The 18593-nt window shown below is 42.5% G+C and overlaps 1 protein-coding gene across 1 annotated transcript; it reads left to right on the top strand.

The window, feature by feature from the left end:
• The first annotated feature begins 2341 nt into the window (after positions 1 to 2341).
• On the top strand, positions 2342 to 7163 carry LOC129667213 (uncharacterized protein C2orf78 homolog). Its single transcript, XM_055594708.1, has 3 exons — positions 2342 to 2348; positions 3490 to 4251; positions 5281 to 7163. The coding sequence occupies exons 1-3, from the start codon at positions 2342 to 2344 to the stop codon at positions 7161 to 7163; spliced, it is 2652 nt and encodes an 883-aa protein (XP_055450683.1).
• The last annotated feature ends 11430 nt before the right edge of the window (positions 7164 to 18593 follow it).

Raw genomic sequence — 18593 nt, 5'->3', positions numbered from 1 at the left:
CTAGTTGTCAGACTCTCATGGGTCTTGTGTGTGTCTTAGAACCCCTTAATGGGTCCAGTAAACTCAACCCAACACCTTCACAGTGACCCAAAGACAAGAACACAGCCAGTGTGTAGATGCCCTCTTCAATCTGCCTCTGACAAGCTTCAGGACAGCATTGTAGATGAAGCTGCCTCACTTTCCTTTCTTGTCCATACATGACCACTGGGAGAGCACAGGATGAATAAGCAATCTCCAATCCCAGTATATTTTTTTCAAATGAATCAGCTTGCACAACTTATTTTAAGAGGGTATTACTGAACACAGCATGGCATAGGCTTATTTTTCTCTCCCTTGTTCGTTTGTTTCATCTATGCCATCCATGAACACTTGATTTAAATACTTCCAAAGCTCACTAGTATAGCAGGTGGTGGCTCTCAGTCAATTTCTTTCTTTAACAGTAGCCAGAACACGTATGTCTCTCTCTAACCAGGGCTCCTTGTGTGTTGTGATAAAGGACATTCTTATTGCAGAATTTTGTCCAGAACTACACAACATTAAATGATCTTCATGGAGGGGCAATTCTACTGAGGTAGACATGAAGCTACATGCTACAGCACTAGCTCAGTGTGAAAGTTCCTGAGTGGAAGTTCTAATACAACATGTGACTGTTGGAGGACAACATAAGTGGTTCTAGTGTCATTTGTAATAAGGCCTACTAGACACTTTCATCTTAGTGCTTTTTGTGCAGACAGAATAAGAAATATATATTAATGCATACTAGACCCATGCCATAATCCATAGTCTGAAACTACCAGTGAGTGACAGAAAGAGATACAACACAAATCAAAATGACAAAAGACACAAGATTTTCCTATATTTCTACAAAATCCCAAACTGATTCCTGTCTGTGAAAACAAACTTAGATGAAGAATGGGTTGATCTCTTTTTCACATATACACCAAAATACCCACAGCTTTTTTTTATGTAACCCAGCACCTGTACCTACAAATGCCTTCTTTCTCCACATATTCCACTTTCTACTTAGCCTAGTCTCAGACCCAAGCATGGCAGAGAATGCTAGAAGCCCCATATTCTACAAAGGCTGTTGCAAGAAGAAGCTACAGTAACTGCCACACTTCATTCATTTATAGACAAAGAGAGGAGATAGCCAGACTCAGTGTCTCATAACCATGATGGAGGCATCATGGGAGGCAGAGTCAAAAAGAAAGTCCATGTGTCTCAATCCAGAGGGAAATCCACAGTGAGTTCCTGAAGAACTTGTACTACAGAGACAACCCTATCTCAGGAACACAAAAGAAGAGGCGAGAAATCATACAGAATTCACAGAGTATGGGCAGGACAACAAAACAAATGAGTGAAAGGAGGAATGTTTGTAGCCTCAACTTCAGATCTTCAGTTGTTTCTAAATAAAGAATCCACTTTTACAAGCATTTTCATGATGAGCAGAAGGCCACTTCTAGAAGTTCACAGTGATATCACCCATGAGGGTAAGGATGCAGGATCAAACTGGTCCAAGTATCAAAGCCTACAAAGGAGGGTTGAAAAGCAGAAAAGACAAATGTGAGTCCAATGTAAGTAGCACAGCTGAAGAAAGGAATCCTGAACAAGAAACCCAAAGAAAAAAGTCTTAGAGTTGATCAGCTCTTACAAGATCCATTCAATGCACTCACAACCCTACCCTTCAAAACAGTAACAAAGGAGCCAACTGATCTCTTCCTTTGATCATGGGTAGTTGCTCACAGCTCACAACTCAGATCAACTGAAATGGTTTCTCAGCTGAGTTGACTCAACTTGGATGCCCCTCTTCTTCCTGTCCAAAGGTAACAGTCTATATGTACAGTGTGTGCTTATGGGATATATTTTTGTTGTAATGTGACACATCATGTGCATGAAAAAGAAGCTTCATCAATGAGCCTTATAAGAAGTACTGACATGATCTCCTAGGCTAAAAGTCATAGGAAGAGGGACTGCCATGCTGAGATTATCATCTTTCACCAGCTCACAACTTGGCCTTCATGGCTGCTGTTAGTTAGTCTTCTGGCATCTTCTCCACCCAATCCTGTCTTTTAGCTCATAATGTGACCTTCTCATTGGTTACTGCCTGTTTTATGACATCATTCTCCCTCTCACCCTATCAGCATCTGGTAGAATCTTGGGGTTTCCATGGAGTTGCCTGTAAACAAATTGGTTCACAGGTAACCTCTTACGAGTGAACAGTGGGCTCTGTCTAATACTGGACACAAGAGCTAATTTCGACAGTAGATCAGTCAAGAAATACCATTTATCCTGCTCAATTGTAATTGGATTACTGTATTTCCCACACATCCCCACCCCGAAAATGTCAGGTAAGGAAAAAACTTTAAAGTGTTTATTTTCATTGTCTTTCCTTATATCTAATATACATTTAAATCCTTAGAATACTAAGGATACTATAGAGTTCAGTGTCACATTTCACTTTGGTTCATAATAAGAAGGTGACTTTACACAGTTTACTCTCAAGGTTTATAAGAGAAAGGCAAAAGTTATGCAGGGATAAAGATGGAGCAGTGATTGAGGGAATGTCCAACCAATGCCTGGCCCAACCTGAGACCCATCCCATGGGAGAGAGCCAACCACTGACACTATATAATTTTGCTATGCTTACAACAGGAGCCTAGCATAGCTGTCCTCTGAGAGGCTCTATCCAGCAGCATATCGAAACAGATACAGAGACTCACAGTCAAACATCGGGCAGAGCATAGGGAGTTCTGTGGAAGAGTTGAAGGAAGGATAGAAAGACCTGGAGATGATAGTTTCACAACAACAACAGAGGCAATTAACTGGGGCCCAGGGGGGGCTTATGGAGACTGAAGCACCAACCAAGAACCATGCATAGACAGAAATTAGGCCCTCTACACAGATATAGCAGATGGGCAGCTCATACTTCAAATGTGTTCCCTAGTAAGGGGAGTGGGGGCTGTCTCTGACATGTACCCTGATGACCTCCCCTTGATGGGGCTGCCTCAGTGGGCCACAAGGGAAGAGAACGTGGTCATACCTGATGTGACTTGATGAACTGGAGTGGGGGGGCTCTCCTATGAGGAACAGGAGAGGGGGGAAGAGGAAAGAGGAAGAAAGGAGATAACTGGGAAGAGAGGAGGGAGGAGCTACGATCAGGATGTAAAGTGAATAATAAATAAATAAATAAATAATAAGAAAAAGATCAAGGTAAAGCAGGGCAAAGTAGTACAGTCTCTCTATCTGAGCAAAGGTTGACCAAATCAACTAGGAATTTCATGACCACACAGGAGGAACAGGCAGGCCACCAAATGAACGTCATCCTATGCACTACCAAGAACCAATCTGAACACTTGCAATTGGGATGTTTGAGGAAACACTAGTCTTAGAATTTCCCATCCAGTACAAACTGGAGATAGTACTACCCCCCACAGGAAGATAGAAAGCACCAGTCTCATAATTTTCCCACTGTCCTCTTGCTTCCTACAGAAAATTTTCAAAGTGCCCCTTTCTTTGGGACTGAAAGTGCTCTGCAGCCCTCTCTGCCTGTGCTGAGCAACTCCACACCCTCAACAGGAAGGGTGTGCAACTTTTCCAGGGTCTCCACTCCAGCTGGGAGTTCCGCATGGCTCATGCCATCAGCCTCCAACACTTCGCTCCAGCCTCTCATGGGCAGTGCCTGCCTTTACCAACATGCTGGCACAACCATGCTGACAGTGTTGACTGACCAGGGCCAGATCTCAACCTCAGCACTCTCCTATCCAGGTGCTTTCACATGGGATCTCACAGGAAGCACAGATGTGAGGGCAGCTGCACTCCAGGACTTCACTGTAACTATCATTGACCAGGACACGACACTATCCTCACTGTCTGTGGCAGCTGAGCGCGATACAATTTTAGACCCCAATGCCATAGTCCCTTTCTATCCAACAGTGTCTGCCAGCTTTGTCCATGCCACACCACCACAGGTGACAAATCAAGGATATAGCCTGGCACCTTCTTACCAGGAGGGCAGCCAGGTCTACTACTATGACCACAACAGCCTGGGCCCTCTGATACCTGGAGAACTCGGGCAGGGCCTGCAGACCTACAGCTACGTGTCCTACCCTGGGAATCAGGCATCTGCTCTGCAACCAGAGATGGTGATGGTGCTAAAAGAGATTCAGCCAATGAATGTCCAAACCCCACTCTCCACCTCTGCCTTTTCTTATTCCACGTCTTCTCAAGCGATGCCAGGCACCAGTCTTCAAGGTGAGTAAAGAGCCAGGAGGGGAGGGAGTGGGATCAGCACTCGAAGGAGACGCGGCTCTACCTTTCAGTAGTAGACACTCCACACACAGAGAGAATGTGAGTCCTGACAGGTTATTCCAGCTCTGGCTTCCCATCCCTGTCATCAGACTCCATAATGAGAGAGAGTGCAGAGCCATCATATGTAGCATCCATCCTGCATCAAGTGATGACCACAGAGCACACCACACTCCCACATGTCACCACCAAAATGAATCTTCCAAGCACTTAATGGCATTTTCTTATACCTACACTTGTAGAGACAAGTTAGGTGCAGCCCATGTACCATTGCTAATTTGGCCAAAGCTGCTGCTGCTTTTTTTTCCTTTTGCTGTGGCACTTTGGAAGTAATCCACACCAAGATTATAAGACCATAAAGACATGTTCTCTAATACTATGTCACACCAACCCAAAGATTTCAATTTCTTAAATCAATTTTCATATCACTTAAAAAGACTCTGTGAAACATGGGCCTGGAGGAAAGCCTCAGTTTTTTAAAAGTTTGCCTCACTGCAGTGACCAACTGGATTTGAACACCAAAATCCACAGAAAAAGTCAGGCTTCTGTGGGCATCTGAGTAATGACATAAAATGAAAGAAGTTGGCAGTCAGGTAAGCTAGAATATTATGGATCAGACAACCTGCCTAATAGCAAAGTTTCAAGAAAATGAGTCACTGTATCAAAGAAAAAGGTAAAAGCAAGTGAGAAGCACACATCAAAGAAATTCTGTAACCTACCCACCTCACGGTGGCTGTGCACACACCAACATACACAAAGGAATACAAAAATGTGAGAAATCATGACATGGCATGTCCATCAGAAATGGATCAGTCACTACCTGTCTGTTGACAGAAGTGCTGTCAGTGCTGCTCAAGCAGAGCTCAGAGGAATGCCTTCCACACAGCTGCAAGGGCCTGAGCACTACGGAGGTATGAAAGGGGGAGGGGGCATCTCACTTACCAAGCACTAACTTCTTCCTTGACTATTTTTCAGTGGTAGAGATGGAGACATCCCTGGGATTGCCACCTTCAGGCCAGACACTCTCTCTGCTGCAGAGTACAGAATTATGCAACACCTGCAACCAGGTTACTGAAATGAGGTCATCACCTGTTGATGGGGACAGGTCCTTAACAGCCCCCATCCATAGTCCTTCAGATTTCCTGGCCTTGCCTCCAGCTCCAAGCCTGGAACAAGCAGATAACAGAAACTTGGATGAGACTAAAGCTGGGCTTTCAATGTCTCTGGATGCCTATGAGGGCACAAAAGAAAACCAAGACACATCACTTCTCCCCTTAGCACACCCTGACATGCAGCAGCCTCTACACTGCACTGATATGGGGAGCCTAAGGCAGAAGCCTGCTTCTGACAACACCAGCATGGGAGACAGCAGCCTTGGTCTGGAAGAGCAAGGGACACTGGAAAGTTTGATGATGTCCACCATCGACTTTGCAGACATCAATACACTGGTGGCAGACATTCATCTTCCACAACTATTCAACTCTCTCACAGACCTAGAACAATTTCCAGATCCCTCAGCCACCGAATCCAAAGTCTCCACAGTTATCTGGAGGGATCAGAGCCAGGACATCTCCAGCGTTATTAGTGAACCATCTGACCAGGTGAGAAAGAAAGACCATGAAGCCTCTGAGCTGCTTGATGGAGCTCCTCAGGACAAAATCCAACACTGGGACCTGGTGGAAGGAGAGGGTAGTGCTGTGGGTAGTGCTGAGGCCAGTGACAGGGCTATTGACAACATGGCCAAGCACTTGGAGGGGAAAGCTGAGAAAGCAGCCCCTAGGCCCAGCAGAGCTAGAGGACTGGAGCAAGATAAGACCAAGTGGAGCAGAGAAAACAGCTCCAAGAAAACAGAGGGGCCCAAGCAGTCAAGGAACAGAGTCAAGGCAGAAGAGCAGCCCACCATCCCTAAGACCAAGAGGAAGAGGAATCCACCTGAGCTCAGCCACAACAGCTTTAAAAAGCCTCGAACCCACCTCGGCATGCACATGCTGGAGTCTGTGCAGGTTTTTCACCCACTGGGGAAGAAGAGTGAGAAGAAAACTAACACATGCTCCTCCCGGCCTCTGGGATTTTCCAGCAGCCACAAAGATTCCAGGCCAGGCCCACCTACCACAGCACTGCTAGATACACCAAGTGAGGGCCAGGGCCCTGACAAAACCCTAGGCAAGGCTCAGAGAGCAGAGAGAAGTGCTCACAAGGAGTGTCCAACTTCCTCCCAACATGAGCTGCCCTCACCTGGGAAGGTCAAGTTAGTACCTCTGCCTTTCCCAAAGCCTCAGGCCAGGCCTGTTTCTAGAAAGCCTCTCTCCCTGGCTTCACGCAGACCCACTGCAGCTTACCCAGCATGGCCTCATTCCCACAGGGCTCAGCCTTCTCCACATAGGCCATCCCAACCACCTCCTCCCAGCACATCTTTGATGGCCTCTGCTAAGCCAGCTCTGCAAATTTCCAACAGTGGCACACGACCTAATATAACCAACCCCATCCAGTCTAGCACTGTGCCTCAGTCAGCTGCCTCAAGGCCTGCACCCTACAGAGCATCATCTCATACTTCACTCCAGAGGGAGCTTGTTTCTGCTGCCAGGAACAGGGTGCCGTCACCTCAAAAACCTCAAACCCAATATCTGCTGCAGGACTTCAGCCGCCAACCAATTCCATGGAGGAAAGTTGACATTCTAGGGCCAGTTATCTCACAGCCCATCACAAAAGAGCAGAGGCCAGAGAGGGAGGCCATGAAGAGAAGGGCTCAACAAGAGCGAGAGAATGCTGCCAAGTGCCCCTCCAATGGGAAACTGCAGATTTTCCTTCAGAGGGAAAGGGATATGGAAATTTCTCAATATTATGGCTATGCAATGTAAGAGCAGGCCAGATGTTTGTAACAAATGATTTTCCAACATAAACAAGGATAAATATAGACATCATTAGAGATGTACACATAGAATTTAAAGCATTGCATGAATGTATACAGACATAGGTATATATGCAGGTCCGTAGATGAATATCCAGATCTTTGGGTCTACACAAATGAACAGACATATTTGTAAATAGTTGAAGACAGTATAAAGAGGCTTTTTTGGTCTTCTTATAACTTTGATATTAATAATTTAGGTTGACAATTTGTACATAAATACAGCATGATATAAAACTCTTATAATGTTTATTTAATACTAAATCAATTCCTCAAAATCTGTAGTGATGAAAAATTATTCTCCTTGACTTTTATTTTCATTGTACTAGTCACTGAACATAGTATGTTTTCTAAAGTTTATACTGTAAACTGAACACGCTGGAGCTGTTACCATAGTTCCTCCAATTTTGAACCTCTCACTCCAGCCCTTAATCATCATTTTTTTTGGAGACAGAGCTCTTCCTGCTATTTCACGAGATGAAATGCATTCTTTCACGTATACACAACCTACCACCCACACATGAGGAAAAACCATGTCAGGATGACTATCTTTCTCGAATGGGTTTAGTCAGACTTGTGTAGCAAGTTGTCTCCATTTTAGAACACATCCATTAAATGTTTTATTTTATGTGTGTCTCCTCTGTGTGTGTTCCATGGCAACGTGTGTGCAGTTCCCACACGGGGTAAGAGAGGCCATCAGAACTCTGGTTTGGGAATTAAGGAAGGTAGAAGGATAACATTAGGGTGCTAGGAGCTCAGCCTGGGCACTCTGCAAGAACAGCAAGTGTTATCTGCTGAGCCATCTCACCAGGATTGAGTTCAATGCAGATTCCTGTTAACATAATTTCATTTTCTTTATGGCTGAAAATACTTCCCTCTCTATGCATATCACATTTTCCTCACCCATGACAATGCTGTGGGACAGCAAACTTGGTTCCCTAATGTACTACAGACAGTGCTGCAGCCAACACTAATGGGCAAGTATCTCTATGTTGAATTCTTTTTAAGGGTATACTTGCACCAGGTGGGAGGCCGGCTTTTGGCTTTTGGAGAACCCTCCATACCAACATCCAAACATGCTGGAATACTTCACATCTACACCAGCAGTGCTTTTTTCCTATGCATGCCTTTATCAGTGCTTGTCATCTGTTTTCTGATCTTGGATGACATCTCCTGTGGTTTCACTGCGTATTTTTCTGACTCCATGAGTCTAAACATTTTCATGTTTTCACACTCCTTTTGTATTAAATCTTTGAGGACTGCCTTATTTGGCCTCAACAAACTGAGTTGCCTTGTCTCATGTGATTTATATATTTTATCTGATTGTAAGTGATCTAAATATTAATCTGTCTGCAGACACAATAGTAAAGATTTGCTCCCATCCTCTAGGACATTCCCTGAAGTAGCTGCTTTCTTTGCTGGAAAGGATCCCTTTGATTCCCTGCCTACAAGATGTGCAGGGATAAAAATAGAGCAGAGATTGGGGGAATGTCCAACCAATGCTGGCCCAACCTGAGACCCACACCATGGGGGACAGCCAATCTCTGACACTATTAATAATACTCTGCTATGCTTCCAGGCGCATAGCATAGTTGTTCCCTGAGAGGCTCCTCCCAGTACTGGTTCAAAACAGATGCTGAGACTGACAACCAGTCACTGGGTGAAGTGCAGGTAGTCTTATGGAAGAGTCTGGGAAAGGATGAATGGGAGGGGAAAGAACTCTGCAAGAAGACCAACAGAGCCAAGTATCTAGGTCGCAGGGATGCTTGTGGAGATCAAAGCACCAACCAAGGACCACGCATATACTGGACCTAGGCCCCCTACATCCATGTAGCTGATGGGCAGCTTGGTCTTCATGTGGATTATCTAGTAAGAAGAATGGGGGCTATCTCTGACATAAACTATGTTGCTTGCTTTTTTTATCACCTTTCCAGCCTACAAGGGAAGAGAATGAGCTTAGTCCTGATACGACTTGATGTGCTGGGGGTGGGGGGGAGTTCCTTTATGTGAGGAGTAGGAGAGTAGGAAGGGGGAAAGAGAGGGAGGATGCCCCCCGGGGGGAGAGGAGGGAGTGGGCTATGATTGGGCTGTAAAGTGAATTTTTTTAAAAAGATGGTTTTTCTACTTCGGGGAAGAATGGCATCGGGATTTTATTGGGTTATTGTCTCAAATCTGAGGATAGATTTTAATGGTGTTATTTTGACAATCCCCAACATCTGTGAAGGCTCAATCCTGACCATTTGGACAAGGGCTATTTGCCCTCCAGATTCACCCATTAAGCAACACTGAGAAGGCTGGCATTAAAAGATGCCACAGGTGGTGGCATCTTATCCTCATAGGACAAGTTTGGGTAGAAGGAAGTGATGGGAAGCAACAGATTACTGAGGTGTTTGGAGATATCATTCACTATGTACTACTTTAACTCCAGAATGGACACTGGCATGGGATTACTGTACATCCCTTTACACTAAAGAAGTGATATGAAGCAATTTGGATATATATTTTTAACTTTATTATTTCCATTTTAATGTTTTCATATAAAGTACCTTGTAGAAATAATCTATATAAAATAAACCTCAGGAAACATTTCTTTAGTATTAAAGCAATTAAAATAGTATACTTATATTAAAATTATTCTAATTGATTTTAGTTCTGATTGTTCTATTCACTGAATATACTTTATTTTTATTGAAATGTATTTTGTATACTGAGCATTGTAACTCTGTTATCAGTACCTGCACATTCCTCACTCTCACCACAACCCTTAGTCATCCAAGTTCTTCTACACAGCTTGGCCTCTAATTTCATGAGTATATATTATATGTCTTTATAATCTACATTCCACATATAAGAGAAAGCATAAGAGAATAGTTGTCTGGGCCTGGATACATTTGGTATCTCCAGCTACATACATTGACTTGAAAACAGTGTGACTTCATTATCTTTTTAAGCTAAAAATAGTTCCACTCTGTTTAAACACCACATCTTCCTTATCCATTCCTTTGTTTTTTTAACACCAAAGTAGAGTCCTAACTCAGATACTGTTAACAATGCTGCCATCTACACTGACATGAAATCATTAATACATTCAATCCTGTGGAATGGTATGCATGGGACTTGCATTAGACTTGGTTTTGATATTTAAGGATACTCCATACTGACGTACAAAGAGGACAGAATACTTCACATTCCCAACATCACATTATATGAGCAGTCTATTATGGAAGCTTTTTTGGAAGTACCATAGTTTCAGTTAATGCTCTACTTATATTTGCTAGCATCTAGAAAGGTCTCTTGCTACCAGGGCCTGTAGCTCAAAAGGAATTATGTGGTAGGGTGACAAGTCAATATATCATGAGTCCTTTGCTCCTTCCTTTCTGGACTGTTAATATCTACTGCCAAGACCTAGCTATCACTGCACTGATCTGTTCTATTACTTCTGATAGACTCCATTCATCCAAAGTAATCACTGATAAAATATCACAATGGGAGGGATAACCTTTTTTGAGGAAAGAGCCATGCTACCCTCTTTTATTCATTTGCTTCAGCTTTTATATTCTTTTGCACTCCTGTTTTATCCCAGTCCCTGAACCTTGGAAGGACTGATATATGCATTATCCATTTCTGTGTATTAGGCTACCATCTCACCACAGAACAGCCACTGAATCTCAGCAGTCTAAGCAATTATAACTCCCTCCATCAGCAAAGAACACCAAAATGATGGATGTCTAGCAAGGAGGCAGACTGTAGCAGTTACAGTAACACAAACAACCACACTAATCTATGGGCACAAACACAAACATTTAGAAGGGAAATTTAGATGCCAATACCTTCCATTCAACAAAACCACAAAACCACAGCAGCTCTCTTACCATTGGATCTAAGACATCCTCAGTTATAAGGGATTTTTCCTGGATCATAGAACAATACATCAATTCCATACTGTGCCTCTGTTTCTCAAATTGAATTGTAAAATTGTTGGTTATATACCTGATAAGCATGCCTTCTTTGTGTCAGTGTATAGATCTTGTTTGACATTTCAATATTGTATAGAAGTAGCCCACAAATTAGGAAGACAGTTTGTGAGCATTTTCCTACAACAGGGTGGAAAGAACCTCTTGGTCTATGAAAGCCAGCCATCAGAAAATGAGATTCCAGTTTGAGCCAAGTCTAAGTTCTTGATATTCTGCAACTCAATCAGTGAGCCTATCATCTACTTCAGGCTCATAACTAACAATAGGGTCACATAGCCTTTAGAATTTGAGAGGTCTATAATACCTTACAGGCCAACGACTCTGAGGCATAAGCCCACCTCAGACACTTAGAATTTAGCAGGCATATGGATTTTGTGTTTCTTTATGTGGGATATCATATTGAAAATTCTTTTATTCTTCTTGGAGATGCTGTCCAAATCTATAAGGCATTCTGAGGGTATAATGATACCACCTAGTAAGAAAAACAACACATTTTCTACATAGGATGACCAGGGTCTTGGAAGATCTGCCACTGTCCCTTCTATCAGGGGACGTGTTTCCTAAAGAATGACACATTAAGCAGATTCTCTGGGAAAGGCTGTCAAGATCTAGTAGAGCATGGAAAGAATCCCATTACTTGTAATTACCAATTCTTCACTAGAACAAGATTCAAAATAGGGGTATTCATAGGAAGAACTACCTTAAGAATTAAGGTCTTTACACTCCAGATCAAATGTCATGTATCTCTATAACTCTTCGTTGTCACCTCTTTTGTCCATACCTGGTCACTGAGAGAGGACAGAGTGGGTGAGCAATCTCTAACCTCAGCATTCTTTTTCAAATGAACCACTCTACACAGTTTATTCTGAGGTTATTACTAAACACAAAATGGCGTAAGCATATTTTTCTCTCACCTGCCCATTTTTTTTCATCTATTCCATTAATGAATGCTTGATTTAAAGACTTAAAAGGCTCACTAATATGTCATTTAGCTTTCAGTCAATTTCTTCCTTAAAATGTAGCCAACACATGCATTGACATATGTGTCTGCCCATAAACATGTCACATGGGTTTTTTTCCTACCAAGGGTTAAAGAAAGCTCTTCTCAGCTGAGATAGATCACCAATGATAAAGCAAAAAAATATTTCCACCCAAGTCAACATTAGTGAACCACAATGACTACTGAAGTTATTTAAAAGGTAATGGATAATGGTTTACATGCACTAGGGTGGATGATTTAGATGTGGATACATGGTATACAAGTTGGGATATCTTGGTTCCTGCAGCACTCTGAATGAAATGAAGTAAGATGGTGGGGGTGGAGGAAAAGTGTCTTCCCAATATTGGTATAGCACTTCTATAAGCTTGGAAAGAACACTGGGTGCTTTACAGTTCAGTTTTTCTGGCCCTGTGAGTTCTTCTGAGTCTCATAAGTCTCTATTCTCCTCTACAAAAAAAAAAAAAAAAAAAAAAAAAAAAAAAAAAGCTTCAGTGTTCAAGAAACTGCTACTCAACACACAGGGATGGGCCCGTTTCCTTGGCCTTCCCTTTCTGTGGGCTCCTCTTCATTGCTTTACCACTTTGCAGCCCCAGTATACATGCTGCTTTGAACCACCCAGCATGGTCAAGACCTTTTAGAGCCTAAATGACCATTAGAGACCAACAAGACCAGCACAGACACTAAAGCCCTATACCACTGCTGAATTAACTTCTTTACTAAAACTATCTTGAACACAGACCTATCCATCTCTGGGAATTGAACATCACAGTCCACCTACAAAGCAATCTTCCTTCAATAACTCTACCTTCTGTTATTTTTTCCACTACCTGGTATTAATGGCAACCAAAATACATAAAGAGTGGAAAACTAACAAGACTAGAAAATGGCTTGCCAATTCATATAACTTTGAACACTGTCGAAATACAACAAAGGGAACATACCGACCACTGCAAAAGAAAACCAATGCATAGTGCTAGTTAGTTTTTTCCCAACATGACACAAACTAGAGTCATAAGGGAACCTCAATTCAGTAGTTTCCCCTCTGAGACTAGCCTATGGAACTGTCTGTGGAGCAGGATATTGTATTAATAATGGATACAGAAGTGCCCATTCCATGCTGGGCAGTCAGTACTATACACAGGTGTAGGCATAAGGCTATTGTGTAATTCAAATGCTGATTTCTGCATTCCCCAGTATTGGATTGCAAACCTTGTTCTGAGAATCTCCTGTCTGCTCCCCAATGGTCTCCTGATACATCAATAAAGCAGCTTACAGCCAGTTGCTGAGAAGGGGAGAGAATAAGGCTGGACTTCCTGCCAGAAAGGGGAGGAGGGGTCAGAGGAAGCAGGGGTTTCAGCCACTGGGAGAGGTCCAGGAAAGATGAGGAGAGAGGAGCTGGAGCAGGAAACCTACAAAATGCAAGTATCCCGCAATGCACACTGGGAATAGCTGCACAGTTATTGTATTATGAGACTTATTATTAAACAAATATAAAAGAGTCTCAATTATTTATATGATAGCTGTGTTAAGAGAGAAACAGAAATCATCACAGTTTTATAAAAATTGTAAACATTTGGCTTACCAAGTTGGGGCAGGATTTACAGTAATCTAGCAACAACTTACATAGAAAATAAAACTATAGAGCAGTGTCTTAGTTCTGTTAAAGAAGAGAAGAGCCACAGTTTCTAAGGCAGGAGCTCAGAGCTTGCTGATTACACAGATGCCCTGCAGACCAGCAAGGCCTCCAGCCTATTGCACAAAAACAAAAACTGACACAAAGCAGGGAGAGACAAAATAGAGGCAGATCCTTTAGGAACTTTAGCCCTTACAAAAAAAGAAGTGGTTCTTTAACACAAGCAAGTGTCTCAAAGACAGACTTTCCTAGGCAAGGCAAGAAGCTAAATTCTTTTGAAAAGGGTCCCTTGCTGGCCTGACTCCTGCAGGCCAGAGGAACAAATATTTGTGGGTCCAATAAGTTCCCACAGTGGAGTAGGGGTCACAGAGGAAGACAATGCAGCCAATCCTGATGAGACCTGATAGACTAGGACCAGATGGAAGGGGAGTAGGACCTCCCTTATCAATGGACTGGGGGAGGGGAACAGGTCGGAAAGAGGGAGGGAGGGTAGGATTGGGAGGGAGCTACAAAGTGAATAAACTGTAATTAATAAAAATAAAAAATAAAAAGAAAGAAAAAATATCCTTTGAGGGAGGCAGAAAAAAAAAGCCTTTCTCTGGAAACAGGAGCCAAAGACAAGGAGCCTCAAGCATCTGAACTGGTAAGGTCTAGAAGGGAAGCTGAATCTAAGAAAGCAAACTCTTAGAAGAGGTTTAACTCAGAAAGGCCAACAGGATGGACATCGGAAGAAGGAGAAAACAGGCAACAGGACAGGAAACTACCACAGAGGGCCTCTGAAAGACTCTACCCAGCAAGGTATCAAAACAGATGCTGAGACTCATAGCCAGACTTTGGGCAGAGTGCACGGAATCTTAAGAAAGAAAAACCTGGAGGGGACAGGACTCCACAAGGAGAGCAACAGAACCAAAAAAAAAAAAAAATCTGGGCACAGGGGTCTTTTCTAAGACTGATACTCCACCAAGGACCATGCATGGAGATAACCTAGAACCCCTGCTCAGATGTAGCCCAAAGCAGCTCATTCTCCAACTGGGTTCCCTAGTAAGGGGAACAGGGACTGTCTCTGACTTGAACTCTGGGGCTGGCTCTTTGATCACCTCCCCTTGATGGGGGATCAGCCTTAGCATGCCACAGAGGAAGACAATGCAGCCAGTCCTGATGAGACCTGATAGGCTAGGGTCAGATGGAAGAAGAGGAGGACCTCCCTTATCAATGGACTGGGGGAGGGGCACAGGTGGGAAAGAGGGAGGGAAGGTAGGATTGGGAGGGGAGGAGGGAGGGAGCTACAAAGTGAATAAATAAATAAAACAAAAACAACAAGGCACATACCTAATCACAACAAAGGCAATATACATCAAGCCTATAGCCAACATCAAATTAAATGAAGAGAAACTTAAAACAATTCTGAAGTCAGAGACAAAACAAGGTTGCCCTTTGTCTCCCTATATTTCTTCAATATTGTACTTGAAGTCCTACCTAGAGCAACAGGACAACTAAAGGAAATAAAGGAAATATAAATTGGAAAATAAGAAGTCAAAGTCTAAGTATCACTATTCATAGATGATATGATAGTATAAATAAGTGACCCCAGAGAACTTTTACAACTGATAAACAGCTTCAGCAAAAGTGGATGGATAAAAAAATTAAGCAAAATATCAGTAGCTCTCCTCTATACAAACAACAATTGGGCTGAGAAAGAAATTAGGGAAACAACACCATTCAGAATATCTACAAATAATATAATGTATCTTAGTGTAATTCTAACCAAGCAAGTCAAAGACCTATATGACAAGAACTTCAAGTCTCTGAAGAAAGCAATTGAAGGAGATATCAGAAGATAGAGATCGCCTATGCTCAAGGATCAGTAGGATTAACATAGTAAAAAGATACCAGTAAAACTGGTATCTTACCAACAGCAATCTACAGACTCAATGCAATTCCCATTAAAATACCAACACAATTCTTTACAGACTTTAAAAGAACAATTCTAAACTTCATATAAAAAAAACAGAGCAGCTAAAATAATCCTAACAATAATAGAACTTCTGGAGTTATAACCATCCCTGATTTCAAGTTATACTAACTACAGAGCAATAGTGATTAAAAAAACTGCATGGTATTGGCACAAAAACAAACAGGTTGATCAATGGAATCATACTGAAGATCGGGAATAAACCCCCACACATGTATGGACATATAATTTTTTACCAAGAAGCCAAAATCATACAACGGGAAAAAACAAGAAAGCATCTTCAATAAATAGTGCTGGTCTAACTGAATTTCTACATGCAGAAAAATGCAAATAGATCCATATTTATCATCGTGCACAAAACTCAAGTTCAAGTGTATCAAAGACCTCAATATAAACCCAGAAACACTAACTCTATTAGAAGTGAAAGTGGGGGATCAGCCTTGAACTCATTGGCACAGGAGACAACTTCCTGAACAGAAAACCAACGGCTCAGGCTCTGGTAAATGGAACCTCATGAAACTGAAAAGCTTCTGTGAGGCAAACAGAACAAAACAGCAGCCTACAGGCTGACAAGAGATCTCAGTAACCCTACATCCAACAGAGGGCTGTTGGCTGTTGTGTCCTATTTATACATCCATTCTGTTAGCCTGTGTGTGTGTGTGTGTGTGTGTGTGTGTAAGGGGAAGGTTGGGTCTATTGAGGTTGAGAGATATTAATGACCAATGATGTTTTTTTTTAATTTGATTATGGTGGTGGTAGTGTGTTTGTGTGCATGTCTTCTTTTGGTTTTGCTGTAGCGAAGTCATTTATTTCTTGTGTTTTCTTAGGTGTAGTGAACTTCCTTAGGTTGGTATTTTCCTTTGTCTGTAGGGCTGGGTTTGCACATAGATACTGTTTAAATTTGGTTTTGTCACAGAATATTCTGTTTTTTTCCATCTGTGGCAATTGAAAGTTTTGCTGTGTTTTGTAGTCTGGCCTAACATCTGTGATCTCTTGTACATTTATTATTTTGATTATTATGTGGCAGGAGCAATTTCTTTTCTAGTCTAATCTATTTGGTGTTCTGTAAGCCTCTTGTATGTTTAAAGGCATCTCTTTCTTTAGGTTAGGGAAATTTTCTTCTACATTTTGTTGAAAATAATTTTTTGGCCTCCTAGAGTCCATCTGCAGAGGCATGCTATCCCGTGGAACATTGGTGCCCTGTCCCCCCACCAGGGTGCTCCAGATTCCTTCTTCAGGGTGTGTGAGTAACACTTCCTCCCCATCCCCGGTGACTGGCACCCACCTGGTAACAGCAGGTGAGAACCCTTCCCCCAGCCCATGCCTGCTAGAGTCCAGATTGCAGAGGCATGCTCTGCACTGGGCCACCAGTGCCCTGCACTCCCCAGCATGCTCCAGAGTCATTCTTCGGGGTGTATACCACTTCCAGGGCCACAACTCCACCCCAATCCTCAGTGAGCAGCAACCACCTGGGAACAGCAGGCAACCACCTGGGGACAGCAGCATGCTCCAGGCTCCATCTTCGTGTTACACTCCATTTCCTGGGCCACATCTCCACCTGAATACTTGGAGACTGACAACCTGTGGGGAACAGCAGCCATTGGGGAGCAGCAGTGAACATCAGGGAGCAGCAGAAATCAGCACCCATCAGAGAACAACAGCATCTGGCATGCCCCATCCTGGTACCCCAATCCACCTGTAACCCCAGAGACCAGCAGCCATTAGAGACTACTAGTTTACCTTTTACCCCATGAGGCCTGATACCACCCAGGAAATCCAGAGGACTGCTACCATCTGGGACCACCAGCTATACATACAATCCTAGAGGCCAACTACCAACAGACACAAGGACTGATAACACCAGAGACAACGAAATGGCAAGTGTAAGAACAAAAGCAGCAAAGTACCAGGCTATGTAGTAGAACCCAGCTATCCTACTTCAACAAGCCCTGGATACCCAAATACACCTGAAGTGCAAGAATATGATCTTAAAGCTGATGTTATGAAAATGATAAAGGCATTGAAAGGAGAAAAATAAATCAACCAAAGAAATAAAGGAAAATACAGTGAAATGGGAAAAGGCAATGAATAAAGATGTTCAAGACCTGAAACTAGAAATAGAAGCAATAAAGAAGGCAATTCTGAGGCAATCCTGGAGATGGAAAACCTAGGGAACAAAACAGAAACCACAGGCATAAGCATCAACAATAGAATACAAAATATGGAAGAGAGAATGTCAAGTGTAGAAGATAAGCTAGAAAAAAATCAATACATCAGTCAAAGAATATCCTAAATTTAAAAGCTTCTAACACAAAACATCCAGGAAATTTGGGACACCATGAAAAGCTCAAACCTAAGAATAATAGGAATAGAAGGAGAAGATTTCCAGCTCAAAGGCCCAGAAGATATCTTCAACAAAATCATAGAAGAAAATTTCCCTAACCTAAAGGAAGTGATTCCTATAAACAACACAAGGAGGCTACAAAACACTGAATAGATTAGACCAGAAAAGAAAATGCTCCCTCCATATAGTAATTAAAACACTAAGTATACAGAACAAATAAAGAATATTAAAAGCCACAAAGGATAAGGGCCATGTAACATATAAAAGCAGACCCATTAGAATTATACCATACTTCTCATAGGACGCTTTAAAGTCCAGAAGGGCCTGGGAAGATATCTTGCAGCCCCTAAGAGACCTGAGATGGCAGCCCAGACTATTATACCCAGCAAAAATTTCAATAACCATAGATGGAGAACATAAGATATTCCATGACAAAAACAAATTTAAACAATATCTT

Source organism: Psammomys obesus, unplaced genomic scaffold (assembly GCF_907164565.1).
Source record: "Psammomys obesus unplaced genomic scaffold, mPsaObe1.curated_primary_1811, whole genome shotgun sequence".
In the NCBI taxonomy this organism is placed as follows: domain Eukaryota; kingdom Metazoa; phylum Chordata; class Mammalia; order Rodentia; family Muridae; genus Psammomys; species Psammomys obesus.
Note: the sequence above shows the minus strand (reverse complement) of the source record. Positions and strands in the feature narration are given on the sequence as shown.

Bases quoted from the DNA above. Each gene is read 5' to 3' on its own strand.
- LOC129667213 (XM_055594708.1), top strand. The intron at 4,252-5,280 runs GTGAGTAAAGAG...ACTATTTTTCAG, and splicing joins GCCAGGCACCAGTCTTCAAG to TGGTAGAGATGGAGACATCC.